The 18,198-nt window shown below is 35.6% G+C and overlaps 1 protein-coding gene across 6 annotated transcripts in view; it reads left to right on the top strand.

Moving 5' to 3' along the window:
• LOC138703032 (modifier of mdg4-like) overlaps positions 1 to 18,198 on the top strand; it is a 193,548-nt gene that overhangs the window by 121,508 nt on the left and 53,842 nt on the right. The window contains exons 7-8 of one of the 6 annotated variants that reach the window (XM_069830545.1): positions 6,423 to 6,722; positions 16,746 to 16,884. The exons of 4 other annotated variants lie outside the window; for them this stretch is intronic. In XM_069830545.1, coding sequence (XP_069686646.1) covers positions 6,423 to 6,700 — 278 coding nt within the window. In that variant the 3' untranslated portion in view covers positions 6,701 to 6,722; positions 16,746 to 16,884. Of the gene's footprint in view, positions 1 to 6,422; positions 6,723 to 16,745; positions 17,763 to 18,198 lie in introns of those variants that run through there. One more of the 6 variants, XM_069830550.1, reaches the window with a different exon arrangement.

The following is an 18,198-nucleotide window of genomic DNA, read 5'->3' as shown; positions in this document are numbered from 1 at the left end:
AATAAATTTTCACCGAAGCGCAATTGACTTTAAGTTTAAACAATTTAAATAAAAATGATAAAATTTTAGGTTTTATTCTACTTAATTTTGACTTAATATTTATTGTTGACTGTACCTTCTAATAGCTTACAAGAGTTCGGGAAGTGGTTATTATTTTATTTGTAAGAGATGTGGTTTTGAGAGGGTGACTCAGTGATGAAATTCACCCGGCCAACAGTACAGTGTGAAAAGTGCTTTGCGGTGTAACAGTTCGTTTTGTTCTACTGCCATTGTGTCTTTGCGTTATAAAGTAGAAGAAAAGGTGGCTAACTCAACTAGGAAGAAATCTGTTATGACAGCAGAGGACATTTTATGGACTCTGGAAGATCTCAACAGCTGAAGTGGAACAGAAGCAGAGAACCAATCGAGAATATGATTTCCAGTAAGACATAAAAAAAAAGTAGGAAGATATTTGGAAAAGTTCAGTTCCTGTGATTTCTCTCCACCGAATATCTATGATGAACAGCAGTTACTACAGGAAAGTAAGAAATGTTTTGAAATTTGGTGGTAATAGGAGAATTGACATTCTAGAATTTAAAATGAATTATGGGAAATTGTCTGATATTGGGGCTTGTAAGCATCCAGATTTCACTTTTTGTCATTGTGACAGAAACAACAAAGTCACTCAAATGGAAAGAACTTTTTAATAGACCGAAGAACGTATAAGAAAATGGTCATTGTTGGAATTGTGTTACAACAACAAAGAAATTGCAACACTGATAAAAGCAAAAAAGCAAGAAGTGATTTTCAGCTGAAGCTTTGGAGAGCCCTCTATCAGTGCCAACACCATGTCTACCAACTCACCAGACTCTTCGGAGAGAAAAAAAGATCCTACTTTTTGTTGGAAGTATCCTTTAGAACCGTCAAAAGACAACCAAAGGAAAGATGTACCGCACAATGATAAAGTTCCTCCCAGCATTAGCAAAAGTAAAGATAGAGTTAGCATCACATCAAGAAAAGTTGCAGCCATTTGTACTAATGTTCTAGAAGACTTTAATAGTGAGCCAAAATAAAACGTCTAACATAATAATTGACAGGTCTAAGGAAAATACAAAGAGAGGTTGCTAAAAATCGAAAGTAAAGAAATGGTATTTTTCATACATTTCGACGGGAAGAAGGACCTAAGATGTCTGGCAGTCACAGGGATATGAAAATGGAAGGATATTGTTCTAGAATTAAAGAACTGGGCAATGGTCATGCATCTTTAATCTGATTAGCAACAGCCAGCACTATTGCTAGGGCCATCTCCAGCAAAGTAAAAGAAGACAATGTACATCTTTCAGATTTGGTAGCAATAGGCTGCGATGACGCTATTACGAATGTGGGACTCAAAGGAGGAGTGATGTAAGAACTTGAACCCTCTTAGAGAGACCTTTGCAGTGATGCATATACCTATTACATTTCTATGTAATTAAAAATGTTATTTGTTTGTGACTGAGTGAGTAATTGGATGGATGGGTGGAAGGAAGGGAGGGATGGTTGGATCTCATTGGTAGCCACCTTCCCATGGTGATTTCTGGGTTGCTGTAGCCTGTAACACAGAATCCATAACTTCCTTCTTAACCATTTCATACTAGAAATATTTAAAAAAATTTTCGGAGGTATTCCATCCCCCTCCCTCCAGCCCCGATATCTAACTTTTGTTTGGAAAGGATAAAAAATCATGCCGAAGTACAAGCCTAATAGCTTAATGAAGAGAATGATTACATTTGACAACTGATTTTATTCACGATATAAAAATACTGACATGAATTTCACGTTGCATACATGTAACACTAGGTACGAAGGATAATAATAATGAATATGATCTATTCTTAAAGTATTAAATGAGCTGTAATAACCTCAGGTTACAGTCTGTGTCAGATGGAGGACTATCAAGTAATTATTTAGTAGCCTAAACGGAAATAATTTTATGAAAACTCGAATAATTCAAGGCCATTGCACTTCGGCTAAAAACGTTTTTCGAAAATTGAATTTTTTTGTGAAGAATCAGTAGAATGGAGAAAAATTCTCTCTGGTACCGGGACTCGAATCTGGGTTTCCAGCTTTACATGCTAGCATTTTATCCACTAAGCTACACCGGATTCAAGTTCCGATGTCGGATTGAATCCCTCTCATTTAAGTTCTACGTACTGTGAACCCCTTTGTTGGCCTACCCTCGTGTACCATGTCATAGTGTATGTGACAGTGGACACAGTACCCAACTACTAGCACAGATGTGCACTCATTACGAGTGTCTAAGTGGTCGAGGTCCGACGGAACATAGCGCCGTCTTGAATCACTAAGTGATTACTTACGCTTTATCATATTACTATAATGACTTGAAGATTTATCAGTCATTTCTCGCCCATATTGAATTTCGATGCTGAATAGCCTCTCCTGCTGAAAGTATCATTAAATAAATACTAATAATGCTGTTGCTTCTGCCACTACTGCTGTTGCTGCTGCTACTACTAATACTGCTACTCATTTCATTCAGACGCTAAATAACCTAAGATGTTGATAAAGCATTGTAAAATAACCTAAAATAAAAATACTGCTACTGCTACTACTGCTACTACCAGTACTACTCACTTTACTTCTGAACTACTACTATTGCTGCTACTACTACTACTACTACTACTACTACTACTACTACTACTACTACTACTACTACTACTACTACTACTACTACTGTCATCCTCTGAGGAGTTTAGTGCTGAGAGGAATGCGGTTCCGACTAATCTAGTGCGGTACTGTAGTGGGAGGGGACAGTGACAGCTGCAGTCTGGAAGGAAGTACAATCATACTGAAAACATTCGCCCAATTTACGAGAGCAGTATGCCTATTAGTGTTCTAACGTATTTTTGGCGAGATAGAGATACAACCATTCGTACTTACGTGTTCAGAGAAGGAAAGTATTGTAGAAAATTTTATTTATTTATTTATTTATTTATTTATTTATTTATTTATTTATTTATTTATTTATTTATTTATTTATTTAATTTATTTATTTATTTATTCTGGTGAAGTTAAGGCCATCAAACCACCAGAAATACAAATACAATAAAATAAATAAAAAGAAGACTCATAATAAAACTACAATAATATAAATGAAAAGAAGAATCATACTATAAAATTTAGTGATTAGTAGAATAGAATTAAATTTGTAAAGTAATCAATTTAAATATACTATACAGCTGAACTCACTTGAGAAGTAAAAACTACTTGATTTGTATTTTAAGATATCACCAACAAATGATTTTCGCATGACATTATAGGAATCTGTCTTTCACGATACCAATCACACATATTCTAAAATTCCAGTAGAATAAATCAAAAACTTTTCCATAGCATGTTTCCTTAAAAATGAAACGTTGAAATATTTAATATGAGTAATTCATATAATATTAACATACTGTAGCTAACATCAGGGAGATTTTTGAGCAAATATTGGAACAATATATTTAATATATTAATAACAAAACCATATAGGCTTGGGTAAACAATATGTATATGAAATATTCACACACTACTACAAACTGAAGACTGCATATTTTTGGACGATTAATACTTGTCTTCCCACTCCGCTCGGCTCGGTTTGGCTGTAGCAACAAAAGAATCTATCTGCAACCCCCCCCCCCCCCCGCACCGATGGCAAGAATACCTCAGGTCCCAGCGCTAAACTCGTCGGAGAAAGACAGTACTACCACCACCACCACCACCATTACCACCACCACAACCACAACTACTAATGCTACTGAAAATCTCATTACCAGAGTTCAAGAGAAAAATTTCCAATTTCATGTAACTTCTTTTCTATCAGCACACAATGTAACTGTTTGTTTACTTTCTAAAACAAGTCTCCTATCATTGATTAAAGTTCTCGTTATCACTTTGTTAAAAATATAAAATTTACTTTGTCATACGTTAAAAGTGTTAAAATTGTAAAAAAGGTATTTACCTTCGACAGACTGCCCGTTTCGACGCTATGTGTCGTCGTCTTCAGAGTCTCTTGAATCACTGGTGATCTTGACTCTGCGATGTGCAGTTGTCGATGGTAGGGGTGGGGGTGTGTTGTTCCTATGGTGGGGGTTGGCTGTTTATATGTTATGTTGTATTATGACGTCAAATAATATGTGCGTATCAAACCGTAGTTGTGTGTTAAGTATATATTGTGGGTGTGCTATTGTATTCTTATATATTTCGTACTGTTCTAGGATGTTTAACTGTGAACTTTTTGGTGTGATGTGTAAAATTTCCATACCTTACATCACATCAAATTATGCAGATCACATTATCAACAATAATCATGACTACAATAATATAGAAACAGATATGGAAATTTTACACATCACACCAAAAAGTTCACAGTTAAACATCCTAGAACAGTACGAAATATATAAGAATACAATAGCACACCCACAATATATACTTAACACACAACTACAGTTCGATACACACACATTATTTGACGTCATAATACATCATAACATACAAACAGCCAACCCCCACCATAGGAACAACACACCCCCACCCCTACCATCGACAACTGCACATCGCAGAGTCAAGATCACCAGTGATTCAAGAGACACTGAAGATGACGTGACATAGCGTTGAAACGGGCCGTCTGTCGAAGGTAAATACCTTTTTTACAATTTTAACACTTTTAACGTATGACAAAGTAAATTTTATAAGTCTCCTATTTTTTGTTTATTTATAATTCTATATATTTGGTCTTGTCAGGAATGACAATATCATTGAAATTTTCTTCTTCTTGTCCTCAATGGCTCAATTTTAACAAAAGTGTCGCACATAGTCATTATTTGAACATACGTGTACTCTCAGCATGATGACATTCAACAATAAATTGTCAGCAACACACAACTTGTTTTTCGCATTGAAGTTCTTGTTCTTCTAAACTTGAAACACACATGATGTAACAACATGTAAATTTGTTACCGAAAGGTATGCCACATGTTCCCCAGGATGGACAGAGAATCTGCACCGTTATGCAGACTACTTCAGATTGTTGCATAGCTTAAAAATTACACTCTGTAATTACCCAAAGAGAAGGGCATGTACCAGTTTTTACTGGCGTCTATAGTCGTGTAAACAAGATATATAGCTTCTATAGTATTTTAAGAAGGTTATTCTACTATTAAAATATTTATTTTAATTAGTATTATACTGCAAATTTGATGAAATAGTGTATTGCAATCCATTAAGTACAAGTCAGTGTAAGTCGGTATAAATGTTATATCTGGTTGCTTCCCACTCCAATGAAAGGATGTTTACACGGACGTAATAAGAAATTAAATTGATTACAGAAAAGAATGACTATTTACTGACGTCATTACCAGCAGGTTAGCCACGCAGCAGGTTCAGTCTATTTACAATTTACTGATTTAGTAGTTCTATTATGTAGTTGATTTGTTACACAGTAGAGCTTCAATTGTCGTCGTTAATTCAGTCCACAAAACCGAGATGTTGTAAATTGAATAGATTATTTAAACCCATATTATACTCGTAGTATGTTTTGATCCAAAAATGAAACTCAGATATTTATAAATATCTATAATTATTTTAGGTTATGATTTTGAACACACTTATGCATTACAAAAAATAACATCCCTAAACGTTATCACATTGATTTAGTGTAATTAAAATGATTAAATTTCATTTGTTATATTGCTTAAAAATGCTTTAAAATTCAATAAATACTGAATATTATATTCCGATAGGATACAATGATTGGTCCACACCTGTGGAGTAACGGTCAGCGCGTCTGGCCGCGAAACCAGGTGGCCCGGGTTCGAATCCCGGTAGGGGCAAGTTACCTGGTTGAGGTTTTTTCCGGGTTTTTCCCTCAACCCAATACGAGCAAATGCTGGGTAACTTTCGGTGTTGGACCTCAGACTCAGTTCACCGGCATTATCACCTTCATTTCGTTCAGACGCTAAATAACCTAGATGTTGATAAAGCGTCGTAAAATAACCCAAGAAAATAAATAAAATACCGGGTAACAATGATTGTTAACCGACGTTGAAATATACATTGAAATTAGATGCCAACACCACAATGACAATGAGCCTACGAAACAAAACATTGAGATCCATGATTGAAAGCTCGAGATTATACGAATGTAACTTATCCAGGAGAAATGTGCCAGTACATGATCTGGTAAGAATGACGATTAGTAGAAATGAAGATAGTTGAAAACGACGATAATCAAAGCTCCATTGTATTAGGTTTGAAAGCTTCTAATATTCAGAAAGTTTCACAACTATGTTAAGATTATTTGTGATTAGCATGGATTTTTACTAGAAGATTGATGTTGGCATGCTTACTATTCTTTTGTTTTTATGTGCATTTGTTTCTTGACTACAGATTTGATTTTTCAGGTCTTGTAAAATTAAGGGGGCGGAAATACGAGTGTGAACATTGTGGCTTGTTATATAGCACAGTGGGAAATCTACGTATACATATCAAGGACAAGCATGACTTTGATGCAAGCAGTGAACAGACGTGCACACTCTGTGGACAGAATTTCATGAACCGCAGCAGCCTACGCTCACACACATGGAAGTACCATCAGCAGCGCCTCTCTCTACTCATAGCAGCGAATAATCGCACATTGCCACTCGACACTTTGCCGAAGGATGTTGCTGAAATACAGTAAAGATCTTGAAAACAGTACAAATGTGCGTTTGAATTTTGTTATAATAATTTGTCTGAGTGAATTTGTGTTTTATTTAAGTAAAAGACTAAAGCTTCAGATAAGTAATCAAATTTATTCTTACTTTAATAAATTGCGTTACATTTTGTAACTAGAACTAAAAATTGCTTACATTTATATCTGGAAATCGTGGAAATCTATAAGATACATTTAATGGATACATCTGTGTCTTCCAGTTACATAATTTTCCAACACATGGTATTAGATGAAAATTGACGGTTTACTCATTGATGAGAATTTATGAACCAAATCCAAATTTGGTATAAAACGAGTGTCTAAAATATAATATATTTATTGTATGTAATAGTACGGAATGGAAATATAAAAATTAGAAATTTATCGTTTGAAAAGGTGGAAAATTATTCAAATATCTCGGAGCAACAGTAATGAGTATAAATGACACTCGGGAGAAAATTAAACTCAGAATGAATGTGAGAAATGCCTGTTATTATTCGGTTGAGAAGTTTTTGTTATCCAATCTGCTCTCATAAAAGCTGAAAGTTAGAATTCCTAAAACAGTTATATTACCAGTTGTTCTATATGGTTGTGAAACTTGGACTGTCACTTTGAGAGAGGAACAGAGATGAAGGGTTTGAATAATTTCAAGGAAAAATTGTTCCGGGGCCGGGTATCGATCCCGGGACCCTTCGCTTAGCGCGCGAACGCTCTTCCGACAGAGCTACCCCAGGAACTATACACGACACCGTCACAATTTTTCCTTTATATCCACACGACTCAAATGAGCTGACAAGACGCCAGAACTCAACTATGAGTGCACACAAATACTTGTGCGACTTAAATTGTGGCTTTCTGTTAACGTACCTCTAGTAACGAATGTATTATACAAATCTGGCTTTCAGGTAGTGTCGTGTATAGTTCCTGGGGTAGCTCAGTCGGAAGAGCGTTCGCGCGCTAAGCGAAGGGTCCCGGGATCGATACCCGGCCCCGGAACAAATTTTCCTTGAAATTATTCAAACCTGCTTTACAGGGAGCTACTACCTGAAAGCCAGATTTGTATAAGAGATTAAGGGTGTTTGAGAATAAGGTGCTTAGGAAAATATTTGGGGCTAAGAGGGATGAAGTTACGGGAAAATGGAGAAAGTTACACAACCCAGAACTGCACACACTGTATTCTTCACCTAACATAATTCATCATCATCAATGGCTCAACAACCCATTGAGAGTCCTAGCCTTCCTCAGTATTTTATTTCAGCCGTCTCTACTTCTGGCCTTGACTGTCCACATTCGTGCACCAATAAAGTTGTTCCGAGATTCAAGTCCTTATTACATTTGCCAGTGGGTTTTTCCGGGATGGGGTCGTCAGCCCTAAGCCCAACCATCCAGCAATCCTGGGTGGCCGATGATTTTCTGTTAGGATTTACTCCCTTAGCTGATAGTTCCCAATTATAGCGTCGGGGACTCGCTTTTTCGTCCTTGTATGCTTAGTCGTAAAACGTTTCCAGTGGCCACTACGAGGAAGACCTGACATAATGAGGAACATTAAATCCAAACGTTCCAGATGGATAGAACAAATTTACAAAACAATATAGTTTATATTATCAATCTGGTATTTTACACTGTTATATTAAACGCTTTAGGAATGATTGTGTTTGTTCTGGTTTTTTGTTTTTATTATATATGAGCCGTTCAGAGCAAAAGTCGTGTAAGTCAGAATTGGGTGATGAGGTTTAAAGTAAAAATTCTGTAAAATACAGCTCGAAATAGCAATTAATATGTCTTTCTTGCTATCCATTGACTACTAATAGTTTAAATAAATTGAATATTAATTGCTACTTTGCGCTGTATTTTACAGAATGTTTACTTTAATCCTCATTACCCATTTTTGACTTACACCACTTCTGCTCTCAACGACTCATATGATTTTATAAAAATAAAGTATAAGCCCTTTTTGGAATGAAAAAATGTATAACACCAAAACCATACCATAGCTCGTTATTAAATTTTGAAGCCAAAATTATGTTCATTACTGTCAAACTAGCTATGTACAAAATTTCATTGTTCTACAATAAGTAGTTTTCAAGAAAAATGGATTCAACAAATTGAAAATGTAAGTTATGGAGACAAACTCCCTGCTAATAGGGATGCGTGACTGCTGGAATTTAAATTTTTAAGTGCACTTAAATACATAATACAATCAAAATATTTTGGGCTATGATATAGCCTTCAACACTCTATAAGTATTTTTTTTAAATCATACAAAATTTTCATTTTTTTATGCTCGACCATGCCGAAATGTAGTAATTATACACTTGGTAGTAGCCCTTTAATGCACCTCATTAAAGTACACCTATTCATTATAGTTCAGTTGTTCAGCCAATGAGAAATCACCATTGTACCGTTATAAAAGCGCAAGTATCGATTATTCTCGGATATGCAATCGAAAGACAACTAGCGAAAAGTCACGGAGGCTGGAAATCCAATACTGTCGCAGAAGGTTATGTTCTGTTACTATAATAATTAGCGTTAATTGTAAATAATATTCAAATAAATTCAATTTGTCATCTCGTTTTCAATTCTAAATCAATTTCCAGGTTATATCAAGACTAATGTTCATGTTATTCTCTAGATTATATCAAGGTCAATGACATTCGTGCTCGGAAAAAATCAATACTTTCCCGTCTGCGCACATCTCACAATTGAGGTCAGTTCCGCTCCTCACTTACTTAACCATAACATGAATACTTATGAATAATTTCAAGTTAGAAATATGGCCGAGCTTGCGCTCGTTTCATAAACAAAGATACTCGCGTCTTAATTACTACCATTATAGGCTCGTTGCATAATGTACTATTGTCATTTTTGCATATGGCAGCCTTAACATTATGAAAGTGCTCTAATTTAATAAAATATTATTAAATCCATTATATTTTTGTAGTCTTTGATAGAGAATCTTAATCAACACTGTAAAACTAAACAATCTCTTGTTTTGGAGGGACATGATTTTTGTATACCGACTTTAACATTGAAATTAACCACTGATATGCTGTTAGGTGCTCATGTCATAAGGGCAGTGGGCCTTAAGAAGGATACAGAATGCCCTAATCACTTACAGAAATACAAATGTTCCGAATCAAATATTTATGTTATGGTGACTGCAAGGAGTGAAACTAACATTCAATAAACATGATTGAAAGTGTCATTTATATCAGTAGTTGTAGGTCTTGTACTTAAAGTAATTCGGAGAATAGATTCACATGTTGAAATATTCAGTGCCGGATTTAGGCCTAGGCAACCTAGGCAGTTGCTTAGAGCGGCAGTTTCTAGGGAGCGGCATTTTATCTCTCTCTTCTTTTTTCTTTACTTTTTTATTGTCATTTTACAGTGAAATTTGTACGACGAAAGAGTAATGGAACGGAGAAAAATTCTCTCCGGCACCGGGATTTGAACCCGGGTTTTCAGCTCTACGTGCTGATGCTTTATCCACTAAGCCACACCGGAAACCCATCTCGGTGTCGGACAGAATCGTCTCGGTTTAAGTTCCAACTCTTGGGTTCCCTCTAGTGCCCGCCCTCTGCACTACGTCATAGATATCTATGAACGTAGGACTGAAGTCCACACATGTGCTGAGGTGCACTCGTTATGAGTGACTAGTTGGCCGGGATCCGACGGAATAAGCGCCGTCTTAAATCACGAAGTGATCATCGTATGATGACGCAGAATATCTGCATGGAAATATCATATGTACTTCGGTACATTAAAATAATATAAGTGAAATTTGCTTTTAAAACACTTGTTGCTAAATCTTTTCTGAAATTTTTCTTGAACACATTGTGGAAGTCGGATAGGCCTATTGTTTTATTATCGGATTGTTGCGGTCGCGGCGAGAGTAAAAGGAAAGTGTGCAACTGCGTAATTATATTGTAACACTGGCTGTGTGGTGTCCGGCTTGGAATAGCGCCATGGGATCTCCCCCTGTCGTAAGAGGCGACTTACAGGAGAAGCTGACGGCTGTCCAGTCCTTAAATGTTCCTTTCGTACATACAGTCTATCATTTTCCTTTACCCTTAGGGGTCAATGGGTGAACTGAGTAGCTCGGAGCCTCCTGTTACCTATTCTTAATTATTTCCTTCCCATTTTGAATCTTGCGTACACTACTTTTAACACTTGAATTTAAGTAATTCATTAACTAGCGGACTTACTCATGCTAATTATGTAAGTTTGTGCGGCTTACAGCTAAAATACACCCCGATCAAATTCTCAACACACAGATCAATTTCAGTACACACACACTATTTGACTCCACTTTTAAACACCTTTCAACAATCAAACGCACCCACATAACAGATAGAGAAGTTCGAGATGACGCCGGGATCTAGTAGGCTCTGAGGATGGTGTGATGAAGCACCGAAACAGCTGTAAGCCGCACAAACTTACATAATTAACACGAGTAAGTCCGCTAGTTAATTACTAATTTTCTTCCTATACATTTCACGGGTGGACGGGGCTCGAAGCCATAGTGAAGGCAACTCGTCTAGGGAAGATTACCCGAAGAAGAAATCCTGGTCCTCCAGGTTGGGGGTTGAAGCGATGGGCCAGTAATATTAAAATATTAAAATTCTTCGTCATATGCCTCGGAAAGAAGAGATAGACCACGGCCCCAGTGGAAGAAAGGAGTGGAAAGGGTGATGGAGGAGAGTAATTTGAGGCCCAGAGATGTTCAAGATAGAGCTCTCTGTCCACACCTGTGGAGTAACGGTTAGCGCGTCTGGCCGCGAAACCAGATGGCCCGGGTTCGATTCCCGGTCGGGACAAGTTACCTAATATGAGCAAATGCTGGGTAACTTTCGGTGCTGGACCCCGGACTCATTTCACCGGCATTATCATCTTCATCTCATTCAGACGCTAAATAACCTAAGATGTTGATAAAGCGTCGTAAAATAACTTACTAAAATAAAAAAATAGAGCTCTCTAGCGACGAAGAGTGGGATGCGGCTGGAACCATAGGACCCCCACTTGATGAAGATGACCGGTATCACGGTATTATGCTGTGAAACTGCTTAAATTTAACTGCTTGTATAAACAAGAATGTATTGTTGAAAATCAAATTGGACGTGTGTTTTTTTATTTTATTTATTTATTTATCTATCTATTTATGTCCATAACAGGGCAAAGCCCCAATTACAAGAGATAGTACAGATAAAAAAACAGAATTGCATATACTGTAACATGAAAAAAGAGGTAAAACAGATACAAGTGTAATTACAAATTAAAAATGGAAAAGAGAAGGAAAAAAACAAATAGATACCGCCTAAATAAAAGAGACAGACACAGATATAAATGAAATACACCAAATAAAAACAAATCGAAAAGAGCCAAGTACAGACATCACAACCAAAAATGCAAAATGTAGGCGTAGCTATAATTGGCAAATTGCAGAGCAAATACAACACCATGTTAATAAATTCAATATACAGCACTACACAGCAGGCCCAATAGGCTCAATTAATTTATTAAAAAAACTCACCAACACAGAACATGTGTTTCAAGTAATGCTTTATATAACTTTTTCTTGTACATATTGTACGATAACGAAAAATCTAAATCCTGTTTATTTGATAGATGATTGTAAGTTCGAAGCATTAATAAAAGTGGAGACTTTTATGAGATAGTGTTTTTGTTGTCTGTAAATAAAAGAGAGATCTCTTTGTCAAATTTTGATTTACCAATATTGAAACTAATTAGCTGTAGAAGATCAGGGTTGTCTATTAAGCCATTTATGGTTTTGAACAAATACATTTGTTGTGCTTTTATCCTGCGACTACTGAGAGATGGTACATTAAATTAAACCAGCATGGATTCATAAGATTGGAATATGTTGTAACATGAATGTTTTTTCATATATAGCAGTTTTAGGATTTTATTCTGTACTCTCTCTAGAATGACCGGAGTAAATGATTCCGTGTTTTTGAAGTGGATAGCAGAGGTTCTGAAGTGCCTGGTTCATCTTGCTTCTTGAAATATCTATCAAAACTTTGTTGACTCATCTTCTTTCTTTGATTGGGTGCGTGACTGAATGCTCGAAATTATGCGAATGTTAGTCACCCAGGTGAAATGTACCAGTACTGGAAGTGACAAACAAAGATGATCGAATTTAATGGTATTAAATACCTAACAAGAGTTAGTAGAAATAACTATAGTCAAAGACAACAATAATCAAAGCTTAATTGTATAAGTGTGTTATTTTAGAATAGAGTGTGAAGAGACAAATATACCCGGTACCTACATTTTAAGTACAAATTAGAGAACCGTTAGAGCTCATTTATACAAGAAGCCCAAATGAAAGCATTCATTTTAATGAAGATATAGAGATATCGATATTTGATGCGCATATTTTCCAGAGGTCCTCCAGTTTGGTGGTTGAGTGAAGGGCTAACAACCCATCACCTTAAAAGAGAGCTTGTTACGAAACCCCGACATAAATCTCGGAATGGGACTGATTCTTTGGCACTACCACAGCGAAAGACCTTTGGGGAGGTCGACACGTTGATGGGAGGATAATATTAAAATGGATTTGAGGGAAGTGGAATATGATGCTAGAGACTGGATTAATCTTGCTCAGGATAGGGACCAATGGTGGGCGTATGTGAGGACGCCAGTGAACCTTCGAGTTCTTTAAAAAAAAAATTTGTAAGTAAGTATTTTCCAGATGTAATGTTACATACGTGATAAATATGAAGAAAATTCGACCACTAGCTTCGAAGAAAAGCTGAACATAGGCAAACGGCATTCCTAAAGCAATTGTTTTTCAATGACGAAAATTCTGAAAACTTCTATGAGCATGAAAATCTCGTAGTCACTTTTCTTTTTTGCGTCATCATGATACTTCCTCTGTAACTTCGTTAATTTTGTTCAGTAAGACAAAAGAGCCTGCCAAGTTGTGAGAAATGCAAAACAATGCTGTGTACAGATTTCTGCTTCTTATAGTTTACAAGTTATAAGAAGAAACATGTAATCTGTTACATATTATATGAGGCCTGGAGAGAATGTTTCCATTCACATCTCCTAAATCTATTATGACACAGATATATTCAGCAATCCTTTTTATAACCTTTTCTTGTATTTTATTTGATAATAGTCTGTAGGTCTCAGGTGCATTGTCTTTCAATTGTGAGATGCATTTATTAAGAGTGAAAGGTGTTTGATTTTATTGTATTGACTTATTTTTTACCTTACGTAATATGTAAAATTTCCTGTGCCTGAAACATTTATTTTGCAGTATTTGTGAAAATTTAGTGTATGCAAATATAAAATTCCAATAAAGAAAAAGATCCACATATTCTAGCAGTTCTTTTTTTTTTTCAGTTTTATTCTTCATTATGTTTGTCATCTACAGTGAGAATCTTTTAAAACTATCAGTTTGCATCTGCCCCATCTTCTTCCATGAACTTGCAGCGCTACAATACTTCACTTGAATTCCACTACACTCCTCTCCATGTAATTACAGAGAACTACACATTAATTAATCAATTAATTTATTAATTATTTTTGCACTCACTCTTCTCACGGAAGGTACTGAAAATGTTGCCCATTTTCTGTGATCTTTCTACATTTTTTTTTACTTGGTTATTTAACGACGCTGTATCAACTACGAGGTTATTTAGCGTTGATGGGATTGATGATCGCGAGATGGTATTTGGTGAGATGAGGCCGAGGATTCGCCATTGATTACCTGACATTTGCCTTACGGTTGGGGAGAACCTCGGAAAAAACCCAACCAGGTAATCAGCCCAAGCGGGAATCGAACCCACGCCAGAACGCATACATCTTCTTAAGAAACTGTCATTCATATTCCTAAGTTCGTCTGCACAAGTGGACCTAATTTCTGTTCGAATGTTTTCTATAAGTTATTTAGAGTTTGAGGATTAGTTGCATACACTTTGCTTTACTTTACTTTACTGTATTATACTATAATTCACTCTACAATACTTTACTTTACTGTACTATACTATACTATATTTTGCTATAATTTACTGTGCTTTCTTGCTTTGCTGTGCTGTACTGTACTTCACTTTACTTTACTTTACTTTACTTTACTTTACTTTACTTTACTTTACTTTACTCTACTCTACTCTACTCTACTATACTATACTATACTATACTTTACTCTGGTTTACTTTACTGTACTTTACTTCACTTTACTTTACTCTACTCTACTATACTTTACTTTACTTTACTATACTTTATTTTATTGTACTTTAATCTGCTTTACTTTACTATACTATACTTCACTTTACTTTATTATATTGTACTTTACCTTACTTTACTTTGTGCTTATAAGAAATTCACGCCTAAATTATGTCTTGGTCTACTGCATTATTTCCTACACTTTATGTACTTATCCTCAAAGAAAGGATGTGATGGAAAGTTAGCGCAATCATACGATAACATTCTTGTTCAGCATTTATGAACAGCACCTGCCTGTGGTGAGACCAAAAGGCTGGATAAATGCTTGTCTCTTCATTTCGTCTCATTGGCTCATATAGTTAATATTTAAATTTAGTTGTTATTGTCATTTTAAAGTCTATTCCTTAAATGGACACTGAACAAAAAAAAAATTATATTAGCTGATGACAGCACTGAAAACCGCAACTCAAAATATCAAATTGTTCTCAATATACGAGCGAAGGAATTTTGTCCACCACTGCTGCTGACGTCACACTGCCGCACCCGTGGCTTGCGTTGCATAAGCTCGCAGCTGCTTAACGAGGAAAACTGTATTTTTCGCGATTTGGACATGAATTATAGTGAATTTAACGTGATTAACTAAAGCAAGAATGGACTCGCTGCACGCTGTGTGATGTCATACGCATCGTTCACTGGTATCTATGTTTGGAGGTAATGTTACTTGGAAACTATTGTAAAAGGATCTAGTTCGCGCCAATGTGTGTATAATTAAATGCATGTTTAGAATATAAATTCCCAGAATGTAATTTTTAGTTCAGTACCCCTATAATGCTTGTTGTTAAAAACATTTTAAATTTCATTGTTATTGTTAAAAAGAAAAATCACCCATTTATGGCAAAATTATATTAAATTATTTGTTAAAACATTGTTAAAATGAAGCCGTTAATTGACTTTTTTTTTTTTTTTTTTTTTTTTTTTTTACATTTCGTGTACAGTTAGAAAAGGAATAAAAAAAATCATTTCTGGTCAGTTCATTTCCATTGTTATAAACAAAATACAAATTAAATAATTTCTTTCATTTAACAACTCGTCTATCAATCTGCTATCTATATCGTTTGGAAACTCATAAAATAAAATTGGATTCACATTTAATAAAAATACATTTATATGATATATTTTTACAACATATAAACTTTTTTTTTTTTTTTTTTTTTTTTTTTTTAATTTTCCAAGTGCGTTTCGGAGCGAGATCCAACAACAAACTAAACAGAGTGAATTTAAATAACTCAGTTACGCGTTATCTTGTGTATTTGTGCTCTGGGTCTCCGATTATGTGCATATTCTAACGGCCCAGTCTTTCTTTGGGTAACTGTACATCTTAAAATGTATATTTACGATGATGCAGTGAATATTATTTTAACCATTGCACAACACAACACAACACACTACTGCACTGCCCTGAATGAAGCATGACTTACAACTGATCTGCCCAGTTACGTCATAACTTTATGGAGGGGAATACTGATACTGTGTTGTAGCACCATGATTTCGTACAAGGAGATGCCGGCAGTTGCAGAGAGGTTGTATCGGTAAGCTGCCGACTTGCGAACCCTTAGTTTTAAAAAATTCTTACTGTAGAATAATTACTTTCAGTAATCTGGCAAATATTGGCGGCGTTATTGCCTCGGTTTGTGATGTATGGTTTGTTTGCTTCTTTTTTTTTCTCATTATTATTATTATTATTATTATTATTATTGGTTAGGCATTGCTAGCTTATATTTAAGAAAGATAGTGAATGTATCATCTAATATGCGATGTGAGAAGGACTATAATATTGTTACAGGTGATGGGAGCTTCATTAGGATAAATGCACCTTCATTCCATGGAGGAATGGTTCGATATGGTTGTCCTAAATGTACTAAACACTTCTCTCGTCGAGATAATCTTCGAACACACATTGCTAATATTCATGGTGACCAGCGTGGACCTTTTTTCTGCCCTAAGTGTGGTAAACTGACAAAGAACAAGATGAGTCTTCGTTCTCACATGTATGAGTACCATAAAAACTGGACTGCTGAGAAGAAGCATCGAATAACATAAGATATGTATCCTAAGACTGTATTGTGTGGTTTATGATAAGGGAATACGTGTAGTGAGCTCATTAACGTATATACACAGAAATGGATTGTGACATGTTAACTTTCAATTGGAAATATTTGTTTTCATCAAAATTTAATCTACCTGAGACAACTGCTTTTAATTTGACATTTTAATTTAACATACTGTTAGTTTTGTTTCAGTTCTGTATGAGTGTGCATGTTTGTGTTCAGTACAAAACATTTGAAGAGCTTTTAGAGTTAATAAAGATCATGGACATATTTATTGATGAAAAATGCAACGAATTGATATTATTTTTATTATGATACATGTTCAGTTTTGATGAAAAATGTATTGGATTAGTACAATTAATATTATAATATGACATTTGTAAACAAAACATGTTAAACACAAGAAACGTAAACAGTGCAATGTAAATGGCACTTGCTCTCTCATATGTATTATTCTGTGGTATTAAGAGAGATTATATGAATTTTATGTATATAGCATTTGGAAAGTAATTAATTAGTAGGTAATGAGATGCAGTGGGAGACATACATACTGACCCAATAACCTTCTGAAAGTAAATGCTAAACGTTATATTACCAGTGATTTCTCAGTGCTGTACATGATGAACAATGGCATAACAACACACAACACTGAATTGAAACTAATAATTGCAACAGAAGTGTTGTAATATGTCAGTTAAGGGTTTGTACATATTTAATATTTCGGAATAAATCATGTAGAATGCTCTTTTTATTATCTATCTTATTTTTGAAAGATAAATACATAGGTTGGATAAAAAGTAATGGCAACACTGCTGTCACGTGACGATGGTGCGTTCGAGAGTTGCCAGCTGTGTGGACATGAACAAGGACTGTTAGATGAGTTAGTGTAGCCAGCGGCGACAGTACTCTGTCAATCTACTGCAGTGTGTAGAACGTTCACTTTCATAGGGATAGTGCGAGCGCCCTAAGATCATGTTTACAAAACTAGAGCAACGTTCCTGGATCAAAATTGAAGTGGCACGAGGTCGTAGTGCACAAGAATGTTTTCAGGGACTGCGTGAAGCATGTGGCGATGCAGCGTTGCCATATCGCACAGTGGCACGATGGGTTAAAGCGTTTCGGGAAGGCCTTGTTGGAAGTGCTGTGAAGGTGATGTTCATTGAGGCGTATGACATTGATCGGGTAATA

The sequence above is a fragment of the Periplaneta americana genome, chromosome 7, assembly GCF_040183065.1.
Source record: "Periplaneta americana isolate PAMFEO1 chromosome 7, P.americana_PAMFEO1_priV1, whole genome shotgun sequence".
In the NCBI taxonomy this organism is placed as follows: domain Eukaryota; kingdom Metazoa; phylum Arthropoda; class Insecta; order Blattodea; family Blattidae; genus Periplaneta; species Periplaneta americana.
The sequence above is the reverse complement of the archived record's forward strand: the minus strand, read 5'-3'. Positions and strand labels throughout refer to the sequence as shown.